Genomic DNA, 27,536 nt, shown 5'->3' with positions numbered 1-27,536 from the left:
GCCTAGAGTGTTAGTTTTAAGCACACAGTGACATAGAGTAGTACATCCATATGGGAGATGGATATTCCATATTCTATCTGCAGGACACTCTCTCCTTCCCAAACTGAAATTCCAGTCCCAGCAAAGAGTAATACACCTCTGCCGTTCATGGCAGATGCAGGAGTCTGTGCCAGGAGTTGAGGCTCATCACTGATCCCTACTAAAGTGTGGTTGACATCCTGGCTAGCAATAACGGTTAAGGACTTCGCCAGAGGCAATAGTCACTAATTGCCACCAGAGGACGCAAAGCACTCTGACTGAAGAACTGGAGACGGGATTCCGAGGGCCGGAGCTGGGAGCGCGCGCCGGGCACGCGCCTGGCCGGCCCTCTCCCGGCGGGGACTCGCAGGGGCGCGTGTACGGCATTCCGCGGGAGCGTGCGGCATTCCGCGGGAGCGTGCGGCGATGGAGGGCGCTCTGACTGCCCGCCAGGTAAGCGGCCTCGAGGGGCAGGTTCCCGAGAGGTGGCTTCGCCGACAGTTTCCGCGGCATGGCTGTGTGAACCCACGCCGATTATGATAATTAATTCCTCTCTTTCCCTCTGCCGCCCCCCACCCCGTACTCTTTGGCTTAATTCGAAAAGTTGTTACCAAGGCAACGGTTTTCTGTGTCTCCCGCGAGCCTGTTCCCGGCTGGGCGACGGGAGGGAACCGAGCGTTAAGAGCTTGAATTTGGTCCCCGAAATGTTCCAATCCAGATGTCCCAGCACCCCAGTGAGTCTGGTTCCATTGTGATTTTTGACTTGGGATCCCTTTTGCCAACTTCCCTTCGTTAAACGCCCTCGGTTAAAAAGACTCACAGAGTTCAAATCCCAGGCTCTCAGCCAACTTTTTGGTTTTGACTAGCATTGCCGTTTGTTTACTACCTTCTCTGACATATGGAAAAAGCTGATTATTGGTCTTTAAGGTGAAAGCCTTCTGTTGTAGGGTAAAAGGTTCTCGGGTTGCTCAACGCTGTCCTCAGATCATCGTGGGGGTTGCGTGTGAATATTTTTAGGGAAGTATTTCAGCGCACCTAAGGGACAGTTCACAAACATTCCTATGAAATAGGACGCAGGTGAACTCTGTTCTGTCAGCTTCAGAATCAGATAGTGAACCTACTGGCCGAGTGTGGGGGCAAGAATATGACACCTCTGTGGAGTTAAGGAGGCAAGGTTGAGCGTGAGGGCGTGACGCCAGGCTCAGGCTTTACGGGTGTGAAAGGATGTGTCTATTACTGAGGTAATTGTGGTCTCTGGGGGAAGGGTACAGAAGGCTTTCCCAGAACAAGGTGAAGAGTGGCTTCATACTGAGGCGACAGAAAGGGATCGCAGCGATGGTGTCTGTAGATGAGCAGGGGTACTTTGTGTGACTATCCCACGCCACAGGAATGGGCACAGGCCTTCTTTATCGAGTTCCATGGAAAACTTGCTCAAGAGTTCAGAGTCCTATTTTGATGAGCAAAGCCTTGGGCGCGATGGGTAAATCTAGAACTCTGAAGAGGGTCAGGAGTGATTGGAGAGGCCTTGTCTTTATATGTTTAGCATACACAGACTTGTGTATGACCTTGCTTTATATTTGGGGATCAGTGAAACTGCTCACTCCAGAAGGGCTACGCTCAGGCAGTGGCCTGAGACTTTAAAATGTACAGGTGTAGCCAGCTGCTCGTCAGAGCATTTCCGCATTAGCATTAAGACCACTTCCTGGTCTTAAGTCAGTTGGCAAACCCTTAGGGCCTGCCCTTTACCAAGGGCCCATCTGGTTAAGGGAGGAAGCAATAGTCCTCCACAGAGCTCCAGCTCTTAGTGCAGGGTTGCCTGATGCTGTTTGGAAAGTGTCCAAAGCCTGCTGCCACCCCCTCAGTTGGACCCAAGTCACTTCTCCGGAAGACAGAAGGTCCAAGAGAAGAGTGACTTTTTCCAGCACTGTATGGCCTCTGTATGAGCAGCGAGGGCAGGAGAGGCCAGGGCCTCTTGTAGTAGTTGTGCCACAAAGCCTAGATTTGGCTCGGTTGGATCTTGCCTTGAGAGTCAGCATTTGATGGTGTTATGGCCGATACTGAACATCAACTTGACCGGATCTAAAATGCCAAAGAGACAAGGTTCTGGGCACGTCTGTGAATGGCTACACTGGACTAGACCCATTAAGAATTGAAAGAAGGCGCTATTTATTTGTTTATTCGCTGTGTGTGTGAGCATGCTCTTGCCATGGTGCATGCGTGGCAGAGGACAACCTGGACAGTTGCTTCTCTCCTGCCACCACATGGGTATCGAACTGAAGTTCTTAGGTTTAGCAACGAAATGTCCTTATCTGTGGAACCACTCACCAGCCCAGGGCAGTGATTTTGATGACCAAAGTCAAAAGGAAGCTCTCCCGATAACCTTTGTTGTTTGTTTTGTGTTGAGTAACTCCCCAAACATCGTGAGGGAAACCTAGTTGATATTGATTAAAGGCACGAAGATTTGCCAGTGGGTGTATTTCAGTAGATGGTGAAGTTAATTCTGAACTTGAACTTCTGTGTTACAGAGGCAAAGAAGTCAACCTTTTTGTCAAGTTATTTTAAGGAGAGAGCCAGAGAGGCAGCTCAGTGGTTAAGAGCACTTGCTGGTCTTATAGAGGACAGGGGTTCAATTCTCAGCACCCACATGGGGGCTCACAAACACTAGGAGATCTGAGGGCACCAGGCATGCGCACAGTGCACAGACACACATGTGAACTAAACAAATAGATAAACTTGTTTAAATTTAAAAAAAGGAAAGAAACTGGACAAACGGAAAGTTCAGGAGAAGATGGAATCCTATAAAAGCTGTTTTTAATAAATACTGTATTTCTAACTACATCAAATTATGGCCTTTTGTTTGTTTCTTCTCCTCGTATTCAGGTTTGTCCATCCCTTCCCTTTGTGGCGGATGTATTTAATGTAGATGTCTCTCTTACCTTATTGTGGTTTATGAATCTCTTCCTCCAGAGAACCACAGATCAGAATCACCAGGGTGAGGGTCTTCCATGGTGACATCATAGGGTTTGAAATCCCAAGCTTAAACTGAGTTGACTTCCTCCTCTGATCCACTGTCTGGTGCCCTGTGTGCTTTTCCCCATAACCCCAAGGAACAGTCTTGTTATAGCAGAGGCAAAGATAGCAGGAAACAGTGGTGATGTTCTTGGGGCCTGGAGTGTGATGTTCTTGGGGCCTGGCGTACAATGTTCACGGGGCTTGGCGTGCGATGTTCACAGGCCTGGCGTGCAATGTTCACGGGGCTTGGCGTGCGATGTTCACAGGCCTGGTGTGCAATGTTCATGGGGCTTGGCGTGCGATGTTCACAGGCCTGGTGTGCAATGTTCATGGGGCCTGGCGTGTCACGATCTCTCTAGTGCCTGCTGACCATCATCTTCCCCACCTCCCTCTAATTGCAGCTCTTCCATGAGCAGCCACCCAGTGGTGCCATTTCCTTCACAAAGCATGAATCATTTCTTTGAGTCCTCCAAACTGAAGCCTCGGGCCTGCTCAAGACACAGGATTCATTAATTTTAACATCAATATTTTTATAAATCCAACTTTTCTCTAATTTCTCTATCAATGGTGATGAGGTTTCTACTCTGTTATCACTAAAGGCATCCTTGGTTTCACGTGCATATTAAGTTGCTAGGTTGTAGTCTATTCCTAAAATTAAACCCTCCTGGGCTTTACAGATATTTCTCCAAAGTGGTCATTCTCCCATTACATTGCCTTCTAAAATTGTTTTCTTATTGTTCCCCAGACCATGAACCTCGGGAGGCTAAGAACTTTGTTTTTCTTATTTTCCTGTTTCTAGTACCAACTAACCTACCTATCAAATGGCAGTGGTTGGAAGATATTTGCTACATGTATGAATGGTGAATGGTGGAAGTAAAACATTAGTTTCTGTCTTTGTGTGCATACATGTGTTCCTGGTGTGTGCATACGTGTAAGCGTCCATGTGGCGTGCCTGCCTTAGTCACTCCCCATGTGATTTTTTGGTAAAGCTCTCTCATTGAACACAGAGCTCACTGATTCAACAAGGTTTACTGGCCACTGTTGCACCCCCTCCCTGCACCAGGCACATGCTCAACTTCTATGTAGGTGCTGGGGATTTTAGCCCAGGTCCTCATTCTTGTTCAGGAAGCACTGTGTCAACTAAGCTATCTCTTCATCCCTGATTTCCATCTTCTAAGTGCTTGATATTTTTTTCTTTAGAAATTCACGTATGGGACCGGTGGGATGATTTAGTGTTTGAGGGTAAACATGGTTACCCTCAAGCCTGGCGATGTGAGTTCAATCCCTGGGACACATATGATGGAAGCAGAGAACTGACCCTTGGGAGTTGTTTTCTAACTTGACTTGCACTCATGGCTTACACTTATACACACTTGCACACACACACAAATATTTTTAAACAGAAAGCTTAAATCAAATGAACTTTAGCTGGGCAGTGTTGGCACATACCTTTAAACACAACGTTTAGGAGGCAAAGGCAGGCTGATCTCTGTGCGTTCCAGGACAGCCAGAACTGTTATGTAGAGAAACCCTATCTTGAAACAACAGCAGCAACAACAACAAATAAAATAAATACATGAATTTTAGAAGTAATTTATGTATTTGGAACATGTTTTTCTTTCAAAATATCATTTGTCAATAAATAAATTGTTGTCATTTATTTGCAGGTAGTAAATGAAGGAGATTCAAGCCTTGCCACGGAGCTACAGGAAGAGACTGAGGAAAATCCTAGCCCTGTTGTGGATGAGAATGATACAGTGCCAACCAAAAAGCAAGGACCGAGCACACATAATTGGAGCGGTGACTGGAGCTTCTGGGTAGGGTCTTTAATCTTGACTACAAATTCTCTTTAATTCCCCAACAGTTTATATAATCCTTCATGATTAGCATCTAGATTTTAGATGTTGTGACTTTAGAGACCCAAAGACATTTCTCGTTGTTTTTTCATATGGCCACTAAAAGGCGCTGTTGTCTGATTGATGGCGTACGATGGTTCGTTTCGGTTTCCTTGAGAAAACACTGCCACACAATTGGATTATACTTAGTGTTATCAGCCGCATTGGCAAGAAGCTAGCATTGCATAAACTGTTTCTAAGTCTTACTGAGAAACAAGCTATTTTATGTAATTTTCACTTAAGGACTCAGTTCCTGTGGCAAAGGCGGCTGAACAAGGAACGCTCGGCAGTGTGTAATGGCTAGAAGATGGGTTTTTAAGTTAGGAGCTTCAGATCCATTTGAAGTGCAACGCTGTTATCCTTCCAGTTTCCCCACATAAACAGAGACTATGACTTCCCTGTGGGCGCACTGAGATTGTAGAGTCTTCGAGAAGTAGACGTCTGTCTGTCACGGTGTGACTGCCGACATTTGTTATTTTAATGGACCTCCTTCTAAAGCCGGCATTTCCTGTGAGGATTCTGGTATTGGATAGAAATATAATGCCTCACAACTGGAAGTGGGTTTAACAGGCACTGCACGGCACCGGTAGTCCCAGCCTTGGTTTATCGGAAACCCGACTTCTTGGATAGTCTGTATCCTTGAGGATAGACTTACAAAGGCCATGGTGTTTTAGCAGGTTCTGAAGGTTGGTACACAGGCTGTCATCCTCTTTGTAATTAACGGCCAGCACATGGGTGGTGTTGACTCTTCACACAGCCAGCAAGCTGTTACTTCCTACTAAGACACTTAACAACATAGGGTTATTTTTAATTTTTGTTGAGCTATAACCTAAGGAAAACATGTAATTGCTAAGAAATACACTAAAATAGCAGCAACTAAACATGTCACTTAGAGCAGTTGTATCATTCTTGGTCACTTAGAAAAAAATACATGTCATTCAAAACCTTTTATTTTTGAAGAGCTAGCATCCTGTAGAGCCTAGGCTCTCCTCCTATTTACTATGCAGCAAGGGCTAGCCCTGGGCGTCTGTTTTTTTTTTTTTTCTCCTATTTCTCTTCCCTCTTATTGAAAACAGATTTTTCTCATATAATATATCCGGTTTATGGTTTCCTCTCCCTCCACTCTTTCTAGTTCCTCTCCCCTCTCTCCCATCTGGATCCACTTCCCTTCTTTCATTAGAAAAGAACGGCTTCTAAGGGATGATAATAAAATAGAACAAGATAAAATGTAATAGGATAAGGCAACAGTGATCACAGCAATGTTGGACAAGACAACTAACAGAAGGAAAGGAGCCCAAGAGAAGGCCCACGAGTCAGAGACCTGCTTGTTCGCACACTCAGGAGTCCCATAAGAACACTAAACTAGAAGCCACAATAGAAACACAGAGGAGCTGGTGCCGACCCACGCAGGGCCTGTGTGGCTGCTTCAGTCTCTGTGAGACTGAACATTTTGTTCAGGGTGATTTATGGGGTCTTCTTTTCTTGTTGTGCTCCAACCCCTCTGACTCTTACATACTTTCTGCCTTCCCTTCTTCGGGGTTCATAGCTCTCCCCTGATCTCTGAGGGGAGGGATTTGATGGAGACCTCCCAATTACTCTACAGTCTCTCACTCTCTGTATAATGTCCACCTAAGCCTTATTTTTATGGTTTATGTTATGGATTATGTTAAGAATTCATAGCTCTCTCCAGAGTTAGACAGCCATGGTGACTCTTGGATGACTTAAAGCAAGAGAAAGAATAACAATGGAAAATCAAAAGAGCAACGGGATAAAAGGGGACTGGAGAGATGCCTCAGTGGTTAATAGCACTGGTTGCTCTTCCAGGGCATCCGGGTTCAATTCCCAGCACCCACATGGTGGCTCAAAACTGTCTGGAACTCCAGTTCTAGGGGATTTGACACCCTCACACAGACATATATGCAGTCAAAACACAAATGCGCATGGAACAATAATAAATTATTTTTTAAGAAAAAGGGGTCTAGAAATAAAGGGGGGAATGTGTGTACAGTGGATGCTTGTGCTTCACATGTGTGGAGGGACAGCAGAACCGACTCTACTATGTGCAGAAAATGAAGCATCTTGGGTTCAGTCACTGGATGGAAATCTTTATTTTCATGAGTTGTCCAGATGATTTACAGATTTAAAAGTCTGAAGAGCACAGGTTTAAAGTATTAAAGGTCTTCACTGGCTCAGGTTAGGTTCTTAAGCTAATTATACACGGTTTTAGGAATTTTTGCATAAATTCATGTAGAATGAACTTAAAGATCAAAACAACATCTCGGGGATTTTAGAGACTTTTCCAGAGACTCCTTACCCAGACACCAGAACATTCCAGAGCAGAGAAATAAACATAAAAGCTCCTGTCCAGGTTAACCGGAGTTTGGGTTGGCATAGCTAGGAATATAATAATTCTTCACATCTTCACCTGAAGATTTTTCAGTGTGCTCTTGCCACATTTTAATAAGCTTACATAAGTTGACTAGATCATTGAAGATGTTGTAACTATTTGATAATAATATCAAGCAGCAAGGAACGCCAGCAGACACTCAAGTAGCATAGTCACTTGGGCTGCCTAATTCAAAGGCCACAGTCTGTATAACCAAACGACTTTTTAGTGCTGACCCACATTCTAAGAAAAGCAATGGTAGCTGTGCAGCCAGCATGAAGTGACCTAACAGAGGCCCACATGATGTAGCGTCCTTATCCCGATCAATTATGATGCACTGTCCACAGATATGCATGCCATATCTTCATACAGCGGGCAGCTCAGCAGGCCTGTTTGCAGTAGTAGCCTTGCCACAGAGAGGAGAGCAGGGTATTGCACTGTGGCATTAAGACTGCTGTAATATTACCAGGAGATGGGAATTTTTAGGTCCCTGTATTCTCATGAAACCACTACAGTGTATATAGTCTACAAATAATCCGCTGTTGAAGAAACTTGTGCAGCGCACAACCGTACCGTAACCAAGAGAAAGGACGTTTAAAGAAGCCAGAAAGAGATTATTCCCAATCATCTTAAATCCCTCTGTTTCTACCATGGACTCTATCATGTTGGTTTCTTTTCTGTTCTTCATTATATACAATTATATAATATATTATATTAATATAATACTGTAAGAAGGCAGAGCCCACAGAATTTAAAATCAACGTGAGGAAGACCACGAGGCACATGACCTGGTATTTAACCAGAATCAAGAAAGTCAGGGCCATTTCAGACTCAAAGAATCCAGATCTGTGTCTGTTTACTTTACAAAAGTTACATTTGTCTCTCTTTAAAAATACATCTCTAGCTGGGCAGTGGTAACACCTTTAATCCCAGCACTCACAGTGGTAGTGCCTTTAATCCTAGCACTCTGGAGGGAGAGGCAGGCGGATCTCTGTGAGTCTGAGGCCAGCCTGGTCTACAAGAGCTAGTTCCAGGACAGGCTCCAAAGCTACAGAGAAACCCTGTCAAAAAAAACAAAAAAAACAAAAAAAAAAAACCAAAAAACTCTAATGAGTTTATTTTATTTATTTTTTCTCAGGGATGGAAGTAAAACCTAGGTTAGGTCAGTGGTCTACCACTGAGCGCCATACCTCGAACCAACAGGACTGCTTAATTAATAAAGGAATGGATGAATTGTAAAGGAACCAAACATAGGGCCAAGAAGTATGGGATAGAAAATACAAATGTATTCTGGTTTGCTATTGGCTTTCTAACTACAGTGAACTAGTACAAGAGACTGCTCTGGAAAACACACACTGAAGGTTCAAAGATGTCTCTCCCCAGCAAGACTAAGATTTTTTTTTAGTCTCTTGGTCCCTCCCTCATTTCCTCCTTTTTTTCATTTATTTATTTATTTATTTTGAGTTCTCTGTCTGCATGTATATCTGTGTGCCAGAAGAGGGCATCAGATCCCCATTACAGATGGTTGTGAGGCACCATGTGGTTGTTGGGAATTGAACTCAGGACCTCTGGAAGAGCAGCCGGTGCTCTTAAACACCTTTTCTCCAGCTCCCTCACTTCCTCCTTTTGAATCTAACTCAGAGACTTTCAAATGCTAAGTAAATGCTCTCCCGCTGTGCTACATTCCACCCCCAGCCAGCTCTGTGCTCTCAGTGTCTAAGACTGTACTGTGTCTCCAGCCCTGGAGAAGTGGACTGCCCTGAGCCCTGCAGCATAGCTTTCCTTCATCTACAGTTCTGATTTCACCCCTCGGGCCCACAGGGGATGCAGCACTACAGCTGATCTCCAGGGAGACAGGCTAGCTGGCACCCTTCCTACCCATGGGAGGACCTGTTGTCATTACCCTGACAGCTCCAAGAAGGTGTCTGGTAAACAGGTCCCAAACTTCTTACAGTTTGATGTTTCAAGAACTAAGGAAAATCAGAAATGTAGACTAATTCATGCAGGCGGTTGTCCTACAGTACTGAACTGAGAGGGCATGTGATGTAAGTGTGATGTAAGATTAATTAGGTGGAAAGGACATTGGAGAGAGGCTGTAGGTGATCTGGGATGTAGACCTAGGATGCAACTTCAGTTGTAAACAGATATTGAGTCATAACTGACAACACCAGTGTGTCTTAGGTCAGTCAGAGGCACACAGTTAAACAGAGGGGCTAATGGTTGTCTTTTCTTGTAAGATTGTTCCGATGCAGGGTACCAGTGTGATTAAGTCTCCATAGTCGACAGTGAGAGCCACCGCTCCAGGTTTCCTACTTAACTCTAGCTATTAAAGCTAGGACTCTTATATGTATTTCTTTATTCGTGAAAATTGCAATGTTTAATCCTAGAATATGAGAAATGACTTTTATTGTTGACTTTTATACCCTATGAAACCAAAAATGATAACAAATGAGATTGAAAATGAAGTTAATGGGCAAATAAATATTTATGCATTTTGTCTTTTACCTGTTAGGGAAAGGTATATGGCAAAAGGAATGAAATAGTTTAACTTTTCCTTACGAACTAAAATAACGATGTATCCTATGTGGGTTAGAAATCACAGAGGACAAACAGACAGATCTGCGGCTGGTCTGTTTGTTTAGTTAGCTCCTAGTGCTGTGCACTTCTAGACACTAGTGGGAGTAGGAAGGGGCCTCTGGGATTTTGTGCTGTGCGCATGGAAGATGACATAATTTAACCGGTTGTTAGATACAATAGTTCTTGGATATGGTGTTGATCATTGACCATCCTTTCTTACTTCAATATTTCATTAAGTTTCCCTTTGAAAATGTTTTTCACCTGTGCATAATAATTTTCTTATTAGCTGGTCTAATTGATGGTTTTATTTTAAAAATGAAAAAAATTATTTTTTGAAATTTGTAACTAAAATTAAAGTCTATATATTTTCTTTAAACAACTGCGATTTTAATAATCCTAACTATATACATAGAATAGAGGAGATGTAAATACTGGATATTTGATTTAGAAAGAGAAACAGGAAAAAGATGAAGCAGGAGAATTTAAAAAGTGCTTAGAATTCAAATTATGTCTTTCTTTTTGCTCTAAAACATTTAAGAATAAAAACCTTTGCATCTTGAAATACTTGAAATATTCAGATGATAACTAGCATAGAAGACGCTTGAAAGCAGCTTCTAGGTCTCAGTCCAGTGTATTCTTGATTGTCTCAGAGGCTACAAGGCTCAGTTCTGTCCTGCCTGACTTGTGGTTGTGCTCAGAATTCTCACAGCTAAGTTCTGCTACTAAAAAGTGGGGCTGAGACTTAGCGCAGCTCTGGCGTGTTTGGCACACATAGGAGTAGCTAATGGTGTGCTATATATTTTGTCAAAAGTGGCCCCACAGGATTAATTAGTGTGTTTGTGATGTACGTTGGCAAGTTTGGGGAAAAGCTGCCCTTCAGTCACCTGTGTGCCAGGGCAAGCACAGCCCATATTCATTCAAACCTATAAAGTCTACGCTATGTTTTACTTGATGGCCTAAAAACAGAATGAAGTTGCCTTTCAGTTTCATAGTTTTTAAGAAACTTATTTCTAAACTGGGTGCTGGTGGTGAACACCTTTAATCCCAGCACTGGGGAGGCAGAGACAGGTAGCTCTCAGCGAGTTCAAGGCCAGGCTGGTCTACAAAGAGAGTTCCAGAACAACCGGGGCTGTTACACAGAGAAACCCTGTCTTGAAAAACCAAAACAAGAAAAAAGGGGAAAAAAAGAAAGTTAATTCTATTCGAAAATTACTATATATATATATAGTAATTTTCAAATAGAAAATATATATAAGTATGTATACACACAGAGCACTATTTTATAAATTGAGGTATCTTCTAGTATTCTTTACATTTAACAGGAATTAATATTTCTTGCAATAGGAGGGGGCTGTTTAACATAAATAAACATTTTAATAAAACTGTCTAGAAATTCTGAGTACAGTGTTGTAAACTGTGTGTGAGCATGTGTGTGTTTGGTATATGAATATGTGTGTGGATGCACACACTTGAGTATACAGGTGTGAAGGCCACAGGTTGATGTTGGGTGTCTTCCTTAGCTGTTTTCTATGTTAGTATATGTCTCTTTGTGAAACGTTGGCAAGGAAGGAAATCTGCATCTTCAAACTGAAAACAAAGAAACTTGTCTAGCTAAACCTGGGCTTAGGTGGAGGTGGGAGTGAGTTTTGCCCAAGAGTTTGGGAATTGAGTATAATACTCTACAAGTGAGCAGGAGGAAAATTGATAAATGACATACTGGGGCTCCAAAACTTATAGGCTACAGCTATGGAGTAGTAGAGGAGATTGTAGCTCGGTGGACAGCATTAGATTTGCTATGCAGACCTGAAAAAAATGAATCTCCAAGTAAGGACTTAATAGAAAGAGATAAAAACATAAATGGCTAATATATTTTCAAGCACTAGTCAGATTTGAAAACCAACAAATCCAAGGGCTATATGGAAAACACATGTTCACGGAAATAATGATCGATTGGTGAAGTGGGAAATCGAAGCTGAAGAAAGAGTCGAACTATGTGTATTACGCAGATTGTATCACTGACAAGAGAGCAGCTGTAGACATTAGGGACAATGGACATGTACCAGACATCAAAGGGAGTTTCAGAAGATGGGATGGACATGGAAGATGAACAAGGGTTTTGAAAATCAGGAGGCTCAGCGAACCTTCCAAAGAACAACTTAAGGAGTATGTTAAGTTGGCATATGTAATGGCAGAGTCATTATACCGGAAGCAGCTAATGTACACAGCAAATGAACACCGGCAAAGATTCTCTTGTTCATTCATTCGAGTGTCTTGGATATGTATCATGCTCTAAGTGAAACAGATGGTGCCCCAACCACCCTAGAGGTTACATTGGAGTGTGAGATGGCTATTTTACAGATAAACAAATGCATCATGTTATATTAGGTATTGCTAAAGCTATGAAAACAATAAAAGAAATCAACAAACAGAGAAAATCAAAGGGAAGAAGAAGTAACATAAGCTAAGAAGCCCAAGCAGCTGCATTGAAAAGACCCTAATGATGGAGGCAGGAGAGAGAGAGAACAGAATCATTTGAGGAGCAAAGGGGATGGTTTTCCATCTTCAGGAAATCCATTGGTACCTACACTTAGGTATACATACTCCTCTTCCAATAATTAAAAATAAGTGGCTAGGGGTGGTGGCTCACGCCTTTAATCCCAGTACTCACGAAGCAGAGGCAGGCAGATCTCTGTGAGTTCAAGGCCAGCCTGGTGTACAGAGTGAGTTCCAGGACAGCCAGGGCTGGGTAGAAACCGTGTCTTTCCCTCTTCCCTGCAAATTTACTGGCAGAAACCTGACTGGCACACTGGCTTTTAGATTTTGGTTCTGATCTTCCAGTGTTAAATTTGACATGTAGTTGTCCAAAGAAATAAAGGACCAGGAGAGGAAGCATTCATAACTTATTAAAACCTTATCTCCTTAAGGATGCCCACATTACCATTAAAAAATATCTTTTGAGGGCTTGGAAAGGAAAAAAAAAATCAGTTTTCACCAATGGAGTGTCACTGTGCATTTCAACCACACTCCAGAGCAGGCCCTATGCCCAGACATAGTCGGGCCCCACAAAACTTTTGTGGAGTACCTACCAGAGAAAACTACTCAGACAGGGGTTTCCTTGGGGTGTCGGGGATCCCAGTGTGTCTCTGAGTCTTCCTTAGGGTGTCGGGGATCCTAGTGTCTCCTAGCCTTCCTTAGGGTGAGCTTCTAAGCGTAAACACCCTGTCCTGGGTCGACACACTTCAGTTAGCAAGAGCAGTCAGCCAGAAGCAGACCTACAGAAGCCAGAAGGCAAGGGTAGTCATTTAGAGACTGCCCCAGAACTGTGGACTTTGGTGGATTAGGTCTTTGTTTTAATTTTGGCAGGTGGTTCTGTCTACATGCTGAGTTTTATAGCTTGTATGTTGTTGAAGATATGGAGCAGCGGGCTATGTTCTGGCCGCCCGGCTCCTGCACGGCTAGCTTTACCTGAAATAATTACACGGAAACTGTATTCATTTAAACACTGCTTGGCCCATTAGTTCTAGCCTCTTATTGACTAGCTCTTACATATTGATCTAACCCATTTCTAATAATCTGTGTAGCCCACGAGGTGGCTTACCAGGGAAGATCTTAACCTGCATCTCTCTGGAGTGGGAGAATCATGGTGACTGACTGACTCAGCTTCTTTCTCCCAGCATTCTGTTCTGTTTACTCCACCCACCTAAGGGTTGGCCTATCAAATGGGCCAAGGCAGTTTCTTTATTAAATGAAAGTAACTCCTCCATCATTCTTCCATCATGGAGTCAGTTGTGCTAAGTAAGGTTTGGGGGTTCTGATACAAAAACACTGACTCCATGTTTTTTTGTGCTCTTTTCGTTTTATTTAGTCTTGTTTTGGTACTTGTCTGTCTGTTCGTTTTTTGTTTCTTTGACTTTCTTTTAGGTTTGTTTGTTTTTTGAGAGAGAGAAAACGTGAAGTTGGGTGGGTAGGAAAGTAGAAAGGATTAGAAAAAGAGTTGGGGAGGGGAAAAGAATAAGATCAAAATAATTGTATAAAAATCTTTTGGGTAGAAACTTGTCTAATAAGAAATCATCATAAGAAAAAAAGTTTTATTTGTGTAGCTATAATGATACCATGGACAAACTCATTTATAAAAAGAATAAAGAAAAGAGTAAGTCTCAGTTCCAGAAGCTAGCCGGGTCTGCAGGCTGAGGGTCTGTGGTCAGTGAGACTGCAGTGTGGGGTTCTGCTTGTTTATCCTGCATCCGGCTTGTCTCTGTGTCAGCCTGTGGCCACGCAGAAGGACAGGAGAGCAAATGAGCTTTGTAAAAACTCAACTGTCTTGTAATTAACCCACTCCCTGTCAACAGTACCAGAGCACTCGGGAGCACTCTCTCACACACTAAGGTGTTGGAGAGTCAGGGGTGTTGTTTGTTTAGTGCTGGGCATCGAACCCAGGTCATTGCATAAACTAAGCAAATGCTGTATCATGAAACTATATCCCCAACCCTGGAAATTAAATTGCCTCTGTGTGTGTGTGTGTGTGTGTGTGTGTGCTTGTGCACACACCAACACCCCAGAACACTTGGTAAAGCCTTGATGGTTTCACTGAGAAATCTTAAAATATTTAAAAATCAAGTTCTAGTTCTGCATAATCTTTTCCAACATTTTAGATTTAAAAAGAACAAATCTCAATTCATGTTTTCACCCTTACAGTGTTTTATCTCAAGTTGAGGAAGTTCCTTTGTGTTGACGCCTTGGGGTGGGTTGGCTTGTTGTAGGGACGAGCTGGCACTGGACTGTTTCACACATTAGCTCCTCATCAAGTGAAAGCTAAGATGTTTTTCTTCTTTTTAGCTGATTAATACCGTGGATCACATTGATAAACTTTTGCCTATTAAGCAGTCATGGGTCCCTGGGTCATGCTGTGTTACTCATTTTTTTTCATATCGCCGAAGGGTATTTGTTCGCACTTTAAGGGTTTTTGCATCTGTACTCCTGAGGCTATTTTTCTATCATTTTCTGTCTTTGTAATATTTCTTATCAGTTTTGATATTAGAGTAATACTTGCTTCACACAAGGAATTGAGATTTGCTCTTTTATAATTTAATATTTGGAAGGATTGTGCAGAGCTGGGACTGAGTTTTTAAACATTGACGATTTCTCCAGTGAAACCAACTAGGACTAGAGATTTCTGTTTTGGGAAATTTGAAATTATATATTCAATTTTCTTGTAGGTTGTGGGCCAACTTAAATGAACTATTTCATAATGAGTGAGTTGTAGTAGTTGGTATATTTTGGGGAACCAGGGAGTTCCTCCAAGGTGATATATTTATATATTATAGGGGTATGTAGATTTCCCCTTATTTCCTTTGAGCTCTGTAGTGTCTAAAGTGTTATCCTATTTTTAATAATTAATAATTCATATATTCTCTCTTTGCTTTTCTTCATCAGTCTTGATAGTTTAGTTGGGTGTATTAAAAGAATGATCTCTTCCTCATTTATATGTCCTATTGTTTTTTTTTTGTATGTGTGTTTCAATAAAAAAATTATTCTTTTTGTTACTACTTTTTTAACTTAAAAATGTATTTTTTCTCTTCTGAGTTCTTGGACCATGGCATTTAGATCATTCTAGGCCTTTGCTTTTCCCCCTTTCATCCTAACCTCTGTTATGTAGTCTGATTATACTAATACATAGGATATAGTTAGACTTAAAATAGACATTTTATTGTCTGTTGCTTATGTTTCATATTATATTTGCTCCTCTATGCTCCATTTTTTATTTCTTTGTCAAATATTTTAGACTATTATTTTAATTTTAAAATTACACACACTTAAATATTTTAAGTTGTACATGTATGTGCATGAATGATCGTGCGTGTATGTTTGTAAGCTTGTATGTGGAGGCCAGAGTACAATCTGTGGGACTCTGTTTTCTCCTTCCACCTTCTGGGTCCTGGCTATTGAGCTCAGGTCACCAAGCTTAGAGACAAGGACCTTTACCCCTGCTCTAGTTTTCTGTCACTGTGACAACACCATGACCAAAAAACGGCTTTGGGACAGAAGGCTTTATTTGACTTCTACTTTCAGGTTTATCATTGAGGTCAGGAACTCAAGCAGGAGCTCAAAGCAGAGACCATGAAAAGCAGTTTGCTGCCCTGTGCTCTGGCTCAGGCTCAGTTTATCTTAGAACCACTGGGCCACCTGACTGGGAACAGTGCTGCCCACAGTGGATTGGGCTCTCCTGCATCAATTCATCATCAAGCTAATCCTTCACAGACATGCCCACAGGCCAATTTAATCTCGGCCTTACCTCAACTGAGGCTTTCATCTCAGGTGCCTCTAAGCTGTCCAGTTGGCGGTTGGAGCTAGGAAAACCCCTAAATTCATCAAACGTGGTTTTCGTTAGTTCTTTGAACAGTTGGTTGATCATTTCTTTGAGGTCCTAAACTCTTAAATCCAATGCCCAGAACCATCAAAGATTGTTTTTATTGCCTGCTGACTTTCTCTTTCCTGCTGCTCCTCCTGTTTTATAATCTTTATTGCCAGTTGGATAATTCTGATAGTGTTAGTGATAGTGGAGATAAGAGGGTTATCTCCAGGCTCAGATCTTGAGGCCTGCTACAAAGAATTCACCAGAGACGGTTAGATAGTAGCAAGCAAAGTAAGAGAATTTAAAGAAAGATGAGCTTCAGAAGGAGAAGGCAGGCTGGGGCAGGTTTGAAGGTACTGTTTCACAAAGGAACCACGCTTTTCTGTGTATAATTTGCTGCGTGTAGTTCTACATAGAATTCCATGTGGTGTGTGTTATATTATATTATATATGTATGTGTGTACATGTATATATGTATATACACCCACCATTTGGGGTGAGATTTAGTAGCAGTGCAAGCCCTGGATTGTCTGCGGAGACTCTGGAGGCCTCTGCACTGCGCTTGTTTCGGTGGCGTGAACCACTTCCGGTCCGCCTCAGCTGGGGAGTCGAGCATTCCTCCTTTCCAGAGCGCCTTTTCCACATCAGTTTAGTAAGGTTGTGCGTGAGGCCTTCTGGGCCTTGCTCTCTGCCCTACTCATCTGCCTCAGAAGCATTCTGGATTTTGATTGCATTCTCCCTGCCCAAAGACTTGTCATTGTTGATTGTGTTTACTTAAGAACTCAGCGTAAATCTGGGTTTGTCCTATGGTGTGTGGGAACGAATATCTCTGCGGTATTTATCAGTGATTTTCTTTTCTTTTTAAGGCTGACTTTCTAGGAGTCGCCCTATGTATTGGTCAGTGCTTACTAAACGGTGAGCTCAAATACAAAGGTCCAAAGCAGACCTGTGTGTAATTAGGTAATGTGGTCAAAGTTCAAGATCTTCTCAATTGTCTCAGTTTCTATGGCTTCTCATATCTCTCATGTCACTAGGCAGGAATGTGTGGGCGGCTCAGGCCATCTCTGGCGTCTGCTCAGATCTGCTGCTGTTTGGTCAGGACAGTGTCAAGCCCACATGGCCTCATTTCCTTCTAGATTTCTCCACCAAGGCCCTTGCTAATCTCCACTTGGCTTGTTCCAGTTGGGACCGTACCCTCAGTCTGCCCAGATGACTTTAGGGTTTTCCCTTTTACTTCAAACACAGCTTTTCTGCTTTCTCCACATCAGCCCCGCCTCCTCTGTCAACACAGCTGCCAGATTGCATGCATGGCCTGTCCTGCATTCGCAGAACTATTGCACCGATGACTCTGGAAATGTTTGCGCTCCTTTTGTATAAGGACATAATGTTGACAGAAAGTAAACGATTTTCAAGTTTCACTCTGAATGTGTTTTCTAAGCTATTTCAAGTGGAAGTAAACAGAAATCTAATCTTTTTATTGTTTCAGATCTCGAGTTCCACCTATAAAGACAGGAATGAAGAGTACAAACAGCAATTCACACACCTGCCCGACTCCGAGAAACTGATAGCAGGTACTCAGAGCCCCTCAGATGCAGAAAAGCACAACAAACGACCATACGGAGAGATGGCTAGGGCTTTGTGCGGGAGGGACTACCTTAAGGAGATGTCCCACCATTACTTGTAGTTTTGTAAAGAAAGCCGAGTCCTGTTTACAGTTAGACAAGCTAAGCCAAGTCTAGGTAGGGGAACAGTGATTTCTGACCTCAGAGATACTATGTACGAAGAAGAAGTGTGCCTTATGGTTTCTCCTGGTACTTCCATATATGACTTGTAATGAATATTTAGATTTGATACTCATCATATAATAACTCTGCTGAGAAAAATATACTCTTCAACATGTGTACTGACAGAGCGATTTAATAAGAATGTTCTAGGAATACATTTAGGAATAAGCCATTATTCATGTTATGGTTCATGTTGAGTTTTTGTATATAGTAGGCTTTGGGGTAGCAGGTTTAGTCATTTCTGCTACAGAAATGCTTTCTTGTGTGTATTTGTGTATGTACATACAAATCTGTAAGTACATTGGCATATAGGGTACATGTGTGTGGAAGCCAGGGCCAAGGTTGAATGTCTTCAAATGAGTTCACCCTGTGTTTTGAGACTGGGTCTCTTTCTGAACCGGAAGCTCCCCAGCTGATTGCATTCCTTCTGTCTTCTTCCCCGTCACTAAGATTCCAAGTACATCACCATACTCAACTTCAGATTTAAATATTGAACTTAACTTGATTACTTTTGTGTGTATAGGTATTTGCCTGCATGTGTATCTTGTGCTCTGTGTGTGTGTGTGTGTGTGTGTGTGTGTGAGCACGCACACACCATCTGAGGCCAAAAGAGGGCATTGTATCCCTTAGAACTGGAGTTACAGGTGAGTATGAGTCACCATGTAGGTGCTAGGGGTCGAACCTGGGTCCTCAGGAAGAGAAGCCAGTGCTCTTAACCTCAGAGCCATTGCTCCAGACCCCACATCCAGGTTTGTATGACTTCTGGGGAATGAAATCAGGTCTGGTGTACCTAGGTTGGTCTCAGACTCAGTGTGTATCTGAGGATGATTTTGAATGCCACACCTCCCAAGTGCTATGATCACAGACAATTGCCACCACACCCAATGGAAGAAAGATATTCCTATGATAAAAAAATTTAAATATGAAATTGACGGAAAAGGGGTGGTAGGGTATGGAAGGGTTTAGAGGGAACAGAGAGGTAGTTGTCTCTTCATTATAATGGAATGTTAATTGTTAAAGACAATTATTACTCTTTTGCTATGTTTCCAATGTTCCTTGCTAGCCTCCCACTTAAAGCCAAATGCTTTTCATAGAAATAGTTCTAAAATGTACCCTTTTCACTCTGACCTTGCTTTATTTTGTTGAGGCAGGGTGTTGCTATGTACTCCTGATTGGCCTGGAATGGCTGGCCTTAAACTTGGAGCTATCCTCCTGCCTCTACCTCCCAAGTACAAGGATTACAGGTGTGTTACCACCATGCATGTACCCTTTTTGAAAGATATTAATTTCATTGTGTAGTGGAAAATACTCATTGTGAAACTGGAAAGCCACCTAGGAAAGTGCAGAGAAAAAGAGCGACCCTTCTGTCTGTATAATCTGGCTACTAGTGTTTTGTCTTATACAGTATTGTGTGTGTGTGTGTGTGTGTGTGTGTGTGTGTGTGTGTGTGTGTGTGTGTGCATTTTTTTTCTGACTGGTACAATAAACATGTTTACTGTAGATATTTCAGATATAAAGGGGAGAGTGGCTGACCCGGGAACTTTTGTGGTGTTGGGATGGTTCTGTATGGGATTTGGGTGGTGGTTACATGAGTGTTTATGGGTCACATGGCATCAGGGTGGCGGTTACATGAGTGTTCATTGGTTACATGGCATCAGGGTGGTGGTTACATGAATGTTCATGGGTCACATCTTTGTTGAGAAACTTGGTTGCTTAAAAATTTTAATAATAACCAGTGTATCGGGGACATGCCAGGATAGAATGCTAATCATGACGATGAAACCATGCCTTAAATGAGTGCAATGATTCCATCAAGAGTGGGTTGCTGTAAGTAGTTGCCTGTTGTGTGATGTCTTATTCTTTAAGCTTTTTGGGGGGGCCTGCAACCCAGCTCCCAAAGAAATCACATGGAAGTGTATTCTTAGTTATAAACCTCTAAAACAATATTCCCCAACAGTTGCAGGAAATTGGATCCAGGAAGTCTACTTCCAAGGTCCATGGATACTCAATCCCTTGTGTAAAATAGTATAGCATTTACATGGAACATTCCTTTAAATGTTTAAATCACCTCTGGATAACTAGTAGTGCCTCACACAATGTAAATAATATGTAAATGGTGTTATGTGTAGTTTTTAGGGAATAGTAGCCTGAAAAAATTTTATGCATGTTTAGTACAGATATAGTTCTTTTAAAAAGAAACATTTTAAACTTACCTTTGTGACTTAATTTGAGGAGGTAGAACCCATGGCTATGGAGACGTGACTCCAGCTGTCTATTCCCTGTCACTTTCTGCTGAGACTCTAGTAGCAAGGAATGTGTCTAAAATTCATATCTCGGTTTCTTAAGCACCACTCTTCCTGCAGAAACTGCTGGAGCAGTGTGGTGGTTTGAATAAGTATGGTCCCTATAGACTCATGTGCTTGAATGCTTGGCCCATAGGTAATGGCACTATTAGGAGGTGTGGCCTTGTTGGGGGAAGTGTGTCACCGTGGGGGCAGGCTTTGAGGTTTCACAAGCTCAATCTACACCCAGTACACAGGCTCCTGCTGTCTTCTGATATGGAGGTAGGACTCCTAGCTCCGTCTCCAGTCCCATGTCAGTCTTCATGATGATACTGTAACCTCTGAAACTGTAAGCCAGCCCCGATTAAGTGGTTTCCTTTATGAGAGTTGCCATGGTCCTGGTGTCTCTTCACAGAAATAGAAACCCTAACTGAGACACTCAAGACCAGTGAGGATGAAGCATGTTATTGTTACAGTACCAACAGTGGGTTAAGAAAATGAAAGCAGGCAACAACTTGAAATAGCTGCTGATGTTCAAAGTTAGAATATCTTCAGCAACAAAATAACAATGATTTGGGCTAAAAACCTGAAGAATCAAATAAATATCCATGAGACCATATTGCAATGAATAAATGCTTGAATAATTAAACAGTTATGGAGGAGCAACAATCTTCCAGAATCCCAAGCATATTTAGGTAATAAGTTTCAGAAGGTTAGGGGCTGGAGGGATGGCTCTGTTGGTGAAGTGTTTGCTGAATAAGTGCAAGAACCTGAGTCTGAAGCCTAGAGCCCACATAAAAGCCATTGTGATGATTGCTCTCCCTTCTGTGACCCCAGCAAGGGGGGCAGGGACAAGCAAAACAGTGGAGCTCATGGCCAGTTTTCCTAGATCAATCAATGAACCCCAGGTTCAGTGAGAGACCCTATCTCAAAAAATGACACAGCTCAGTATTTAAGAGCATTGGTTGCTCTTTCAGAGGACCTAGGGTTCAACTCCCAGCACCCACATAGCTACTCACAATTGTCTCCAGGGGATCTGACCCCCTCCTATAGACATGCATACAGGTAAAACACCAATGCACATACAATAAAAATAAAGAAAATACAGGGCTGGAAATTAGTCGTTTGGATTTGGTGAAAGTCATTAGTGACTGAAGAAGAAGAGGTGGCGGCAGTGGCAGCAGCTATGACCTAGGGAGCCGAGTCGTACCTAAAGTTACGGTCAACTCAGCTCTTGCTCTCCATACTTATGCCAGAAGAGAGTTTTTGAAATATTTCAGCTGACCCTTGAGTATTGATAAAACTGACTTAGCCAACGTTATTCCCTGCCTAACATCTAATACAGATGGGTAAAGTACTAGGGTCACCGATGAGAACATTTCCAGATGCGTCCATGCTAATTAACCAACATTTGGTCCTGGACACTGGTAGCCCTATTTTAAGGGCTTATGACCTCCTTTGATAGATGCAGTCCTTGTGTTTAGATTGTTAGTCTATTTATCTTAAGCATAAGTGCAAAATTACAGCTATTCTAGTTATCCTGTAGAAAAATTTTCAAGTACTAACTGGGTCCAACCCTGCTTAGCTGTACAATCAAGTGCATTTGTGGTGGCATGGCCATAAACTTTGAAAATTTCCAAGTGTCTGCAATAACATGACTTTTTTTTTACTCTTCATATTCATTTGAGTCTTCTCTTTTTTTCTCTACTAATCTCGAGCTAAGAAATCTTTATTAAAATCTATAACTACATTTGAGCCAGAATTCAACCTGTAGGAAAAGGATACAATGAGGCACATCAATACCCTCAATGCTTCCAGCTCACCATGAGTATAGCTAGAGTAGGGCGGGGCTAGGGCATGGGAAAGGGAACCAGATGTTGTAGTATACACCTTTAATCCTGGCACTTAGGAGTCAGAGCCTGGTGGATTTCTGTGAGTTTGATAGCCGGGATACACAGACCAAAAAAAGAAAAGAAAAAAAAAGAGGAATTGGGCATGTATTGAAATTTATTGAAACCTATGTTTTATGTGTATGTGTGTTTTATCTGCATGTATGTCACCATGTGTGTGCTTAATAATAGTAGAGGTCAGAAAAGGATTTCAAATCTGTTTGATATTATACGCTTTTGTTTTTTGGGGGTCCCACCACCCAGCTTCCCAAATAAATCACACGCAGAGGCTTATCCTTAGACTTGAATGCCTGGCCTTAGTGCACCTTGTTTCTTGCCACTTAAATTATCCTGACTACCTTTTACCTCTGGGCTTTTATCTTTCTGTATTTCTGAATACTTTTCTTACTTCTTTCTCTGTGGTTTGCTGTGTAGCTGGGTGACTGGCCACTGGTGTCCTCCTCTCCCTGTTCTCTTCTTCCACCTCTTCCTTGTTTTTTATTCTGTTTATACTCTCTGCTCGCCAGCCCTGCTTATCCTTGCTCCTGCCACGTTATTGGCTGTTCAGCTCTTTATTAGACCATCAGGTGTTTTAGACAGGCAAAGAATCACAGCTTCACAGCGTTTAACAAATGCAGCATAAAAGCAACACACCTTAAAATAACATTTCCTTAAAAAAAATCCTCTCAAATTGGGGTTAATTGCTTTCTGTGTACTGGGTACAGAACCCAGGTCCTCTGCAAGAACAACGAGTACTCTTAACCACCCAGCCATCTCTCCAGCCCCACGCCCCTTGGGTTTTATTAGTCAGAAGTGTATCCAGTCTGCCCAGATGTTTCCACAGGTAGTTGTAGTCAACTTTGAAGTAACAGATTACCCAAATTAGACATTGGAAAAACTTAAGTTTTCTTTCTTTTCATATTTTAAAAGTTGTTTTACACTGATGACAACTTATGCTGGAGAGGTTGTGGGGAAAAGGGAACACTTCTGCATTGCTGGTGGGAATGCAAACTGGTACAACCCCTTTGGATGTCAGTGTGGCGATTTCTCAGAAAATTAGGAAACAACGTTCCTCAAGACCCAGCAATACCACTTTTGGGTATATATCCAAAGGATGCTCAATCATGCCACAAAGACGTGTGCTCAACTATGTTCATAGCAGCTTTGTTTGTCATAGCCAGAACCTGGAAACAACCTAAATGCCCCTTGATCGAAGAATGGATAAGAAAAATGTGGTACATTTACACAGTGGAGTACTACAGAGCAGAAAAAAATAATGACATCTTGAATTTTGCAGGAAAATGGATGGAGTTAGAAAACATTATTTTGAGTGAGGTAACCCAGACACAGAAAGACAATTATCACATGTTCTCACTCATAAGTGGGTTTTAAACATAAAGCAAAGAAAGCCAGCCTACAAACCAATCCCAGAGAACTTAGACAACAATATGAACTAAGAGAGACTTATATAGATCTAATCTACATGGGAAGTAGAAAGTATAAAAAGACAAGATCTCCTGAGTAAATTGGGAGCATGGGAACCTTGGGGGAGGACTGAAGGGGAGGGAGAGGCAGGGAGGGGATCAGAGAAAAATGTAGAGCTCAATAAATATCAATAAAAAAATTTTTAAAAAGTTGTTTTAGCCTTGGAATGATCTGGGTCTGAGTGTCAGGATAAGGCTAGGCTGGCGTGAGGAAGACTGTACATGGGAAGAATATGAGCTATGTAGTCTATGGCCGAGAATGCAGGACGAGACTGAACAGTTGGAGTGGTTTCCCTCTGGAGGCGTCTACCTCGTTTACCCAAGAGCACTCTTGTGTGTGGGAAAGTGGAAAGAGGCATGCTGATTGACCTGTCTCACAGCCACCTTCTATCCAGTGACAAAACACCAAGATAATCAACTTGGAAGAGAACGGGAGAATTAATTTTAACTCCTGGTTTCAGATGTTCTTATCCATGGTCCATGTTGTCATTGCTTTGGGGCTTGTGTTGAAGCAGTTAATTATTGCAGTGTCTGTGTAGTGGGGTAGTGGATGAAGCTGCCACATCACGGTGACCCAATTTCCTCCCAATACACCCCCCCCCCCAGTTCATGGGTTCTGTCACCTCTAAGTAGTATCGCAGGCTGGGAACTGAGCCTTGAACATGCGGCCTTTGGATGACACCATCCTCCCATTCTTGCTTGTTGAAAGGAGACTTGTACGCTGTGACGCTAACACACACCAAAGGCTGCACCATTTTCGTGTGGTCCCACCATTTCTGTTTCTCTTATATTAAAGCTGGGGGACTGGTGCTGCCAGTGTTTGGAGAGGAGGTGAGTGTGGCTAAGGTCTGCCTCAGGAGCCTGTCAGTCAGTTACCGCATGCCTGACCCTGTTGCAAACTCACCTCTGTGCACAGGTAGGGAATGAGAATGCAGCCTTCTCTTGTCCATTTTGGAACCCAGGCTTTATCCATTTATTTTATATGAGGGTTTATTCATTGGCATCTGCTTTCCTGTCTTCTTAAACCGTATACAATCCTTGAGTCTACTAATGTACCTCCCTACCCCACCCTCAGCACTCCCTTAAATTTAATTGATTAAATGTTGTCTTTGTCATCTCAAAAGATGTTTGTAGAAGGGGAAGGAAATAAACACACCTCTAGGTAATATCTCTTCCAACTTGCACCACTTATATGCATTGCTTTTTTTTTTAAAGTAATGGTATGCATACTTTTACTCTTTAAAAGACTTGTTTGGGAGATTCTTCTCTTTTGGAGATGTTATTGTCCAAAATTTATCTTGAGTGCTCTGATTATCTAGGTGAACAGGACTGAGGTATAAACAGGATAATGTTGTATTGAGGACATATAATTCAGTACAAAATCTGTTGCCAATTCAGAATACCTCTCCACAAAGGCAGAAGAGTACATTCTTAAAAAGCAATTTGTTATTGGTTAAACATAAGCTAAAATGTGAGCCAGCCATGGTGATGTATGTCTGCAAGTCTAGCATTTGGAGGCAGAGGACACCAAGTTTCAGGCTGGCCTATGACACATAATGAGTGCACCACCAACTTGAGCCACTTAGACCCTGTCTGAAAACAACAACAGTAACAAAGCAAAGCCTACAAATAAGAACAAAACTCAGGAGGTGGTGTGTGTGAGATCACAGACACTGACAGGCAGATAGAACTGACTAGTTGCTTCCAAAGTTTAGATACAGCTGGGTGCCGAAGATGCCTTCAGTGGGTAGAGTGCTCACCTCACGTGTTCTGTCCTCAGTACCAGATAAACTGGGTGTGGTCATACAGTCCTGTGGTTCCAGCAGTGGAGGGTGGAGACAGGGGATTAGGGTTCAAGGTCATTGTTAGCTACAAAGTGAGTTGGGGTCAGCCTAGCTAGGCTATATGAGAACCTGTATGAAATGAAGGAAGAAAGGGAAGGAGGGAAGGAGAGAGAAAAAAGAAGAAAGGATGACCAGTCCAGAAATAAAACTAAGTTGACAGTTCCGTGTGTCACATGTAATTCATCTCAACCTTACCTGGTAAATAGGGAAGGCAGCAGGGAGGGTAAGATCCACTGGAAGGGTAAACACATCTTCTGACGGACGGATGGTTTTGTGACAGGAAGCCAGTGAAATTAGGTTTTCAGCTTCCCGGATGACTCCTGGGTCCTGGAAGAAACTTCCCTGGGCTGTGAACCTGGCAAGAAGCCTGTTTAGCTTTTTGAAAAGATTCAAATCACCTTCAAGGATCAGGAAAAGAACTGACAAGTTGCTGGGCGGTGGTGGTGCACGCCTTTAATCCCAGCACTCGGGAGGCAGAGGCAGGCGGATCTCTGTGAGTTCGAGACCAGCATGGTCTACGAGAGCTAGTTCCAGGACAGGCTCCAAAGCCACAGAGAAACCCTGTCTCAAAAAACAAACAAAAAAAAAAAAACCAAAAAACAAAAAAACAAAAGAACTGACAAGTCTGGCTGGAGAGATGGCTCAGCGGTTAAGAGCATTGCCTGCTCTTCCTAAGGTCCTGAGTTCAATTCCCAGCAACCACATGGTGGCTCACAACCATCTGTAATGAGGTCTGGTGCCCTCTTCTGGCCTGCAGGCATACACACAGACAGAACATTGTATACATAATAAAAATAAATAAATACATATTTTTTTAAAAAAAGAACTGACAAATCATAAGAAGAAAATACTCTAAGAAAAACCAAAGGAAAGTCCATCTCCCCGTCTGCCCAGAGAGAAGCAGATCATGTTCTTTTTCTCTTTTTCAACTTATATTTACTCTTTAGTTGTTGCAAGTAAAAAGCCAACAAAATAAAAAAGGAGAGGGTTTTCTTTCTTGTAATTTAAATAACAAATATAAAAGAAATCTTTAAAATGTTGTTTTAAGGAATCTTTTTTTATGTCTAGTAAGGTCTGCATTACTGTGTGTTTAGTGACCATTGCAACAAAATGGAATATTTGGAAGCCTGTATTTCCTGACATTGTAGGGTTTTTTTTTGTTTGTTTTATTCTTATAACCTGGGTATTGTGGTACATTCCTTTAGTCTGAGCACTTGGAAGACATAGGAAGGCAGATCTCTGTGAGTTTCAGGCCAGCCAGAGCAACACAGTGAGGCCCTGTCTCTAAAACAAACAAGCAAGAAAAAGCAAAGGAAGAAGAAAAGAAGAAGAAAAAGCACATTATCCTAATTGCTGCCTCCCATATGGACAGTGTGCCTAAGTTCTAAGTAGTAGGACAGAGAATACATTCAGCTTATTTAAATATCTGTTGTGAGTGCGGCGGGCAGCGTTCTGGCGCCCGGCTGCCCGCATGGCTTATGACCCAAAATAATTACACAGAAACTGTATTCTTTTGAACACTGCCTGGCCCATTAGTTCCAGCCTCTTATTGGCTAGCTCTTACATATTGATCCAACCCATTTCTAATAATCTGTGTAACACCACAAGTGGCTTACCAGGGAAGATCTTAACCTGCATCTGTGTTGGGTGGGAGAATCATAGAGACTCCTGACTCAGCTTCTTTCTCCCAGCATTCTGTTCTGTCTACTCCGCCTACCTAATTTTCTGTCCTATCAGAGGCCAAGCAGTTTCTTTATTACTTAACCAATGAAACAACAGATAGAAAGATGACCCTCCTCCATCCAATATCTGTATACTATTTAATGTGTATGATACTGACTCACTCTTGGATTCCCTTATTGCTTCGTTCTATATCATTCATTTTATTGTCGTTACTAAAATAAATCTTTAGATGTCGTCGGAGTCACTTGACTGTGCTGTAATCAATCCTGTTACCACTAGCAGATCGAATGAAGCAAGATGTTCATTCTTAGATCCATTAAAAGGGATCTA

General features: G+C 42.3%; 1 protein-coding gene across 1 annotated transcript in view; it reads left to right on the top strand.

The window, feature by feature from the left end:
• Positions 1-425: 425 nt before the first annotated feature.
• Gramd1c (GRAM domain containing 1C) overlaps positions 426-27,536 on the top strand; it is a 77,439-nt gene continuing 50,328 nt past the window's right edge. Inside the window, exons 1-3 of the mRNA XM_005345006.3 lie at positions 426-471; positions 4,698-4,847; positions 17,727-17,811. Coding sequence (XP_005345063.1) covers positions 445-471; positions 4,698-4,847; positions 17,727-17,811 — 262 coding nt within the window. The 5' untranslated portion in view covers positions 426-444. The remainder of the gene's footprint in view (positions 472-4,697; positions 4,848-17,726; positions 17,812-27,536) is intronic.

The sequence above is a fragment of the Microtus ochrogaster genome, chromosome 2 (assembly GCF_000317375.1).
Source record: "Microtus ochrogaster isolate Prairie Vole_2 chromosome 2, MicOch1.0, whole genome shotgun sequence".
In the NCBI taxonomy this organism is placed as follows: Eukaryota; Metazoa; Chordata; class Mammalia; order Rodentia; family Cricetidae; genus Microtus; species Microtus ochrogaster.
Note: the sequence above shows the minus strand (reverse complement) of the source record. Positions and strands in the feature narration are given on the sequence as shown.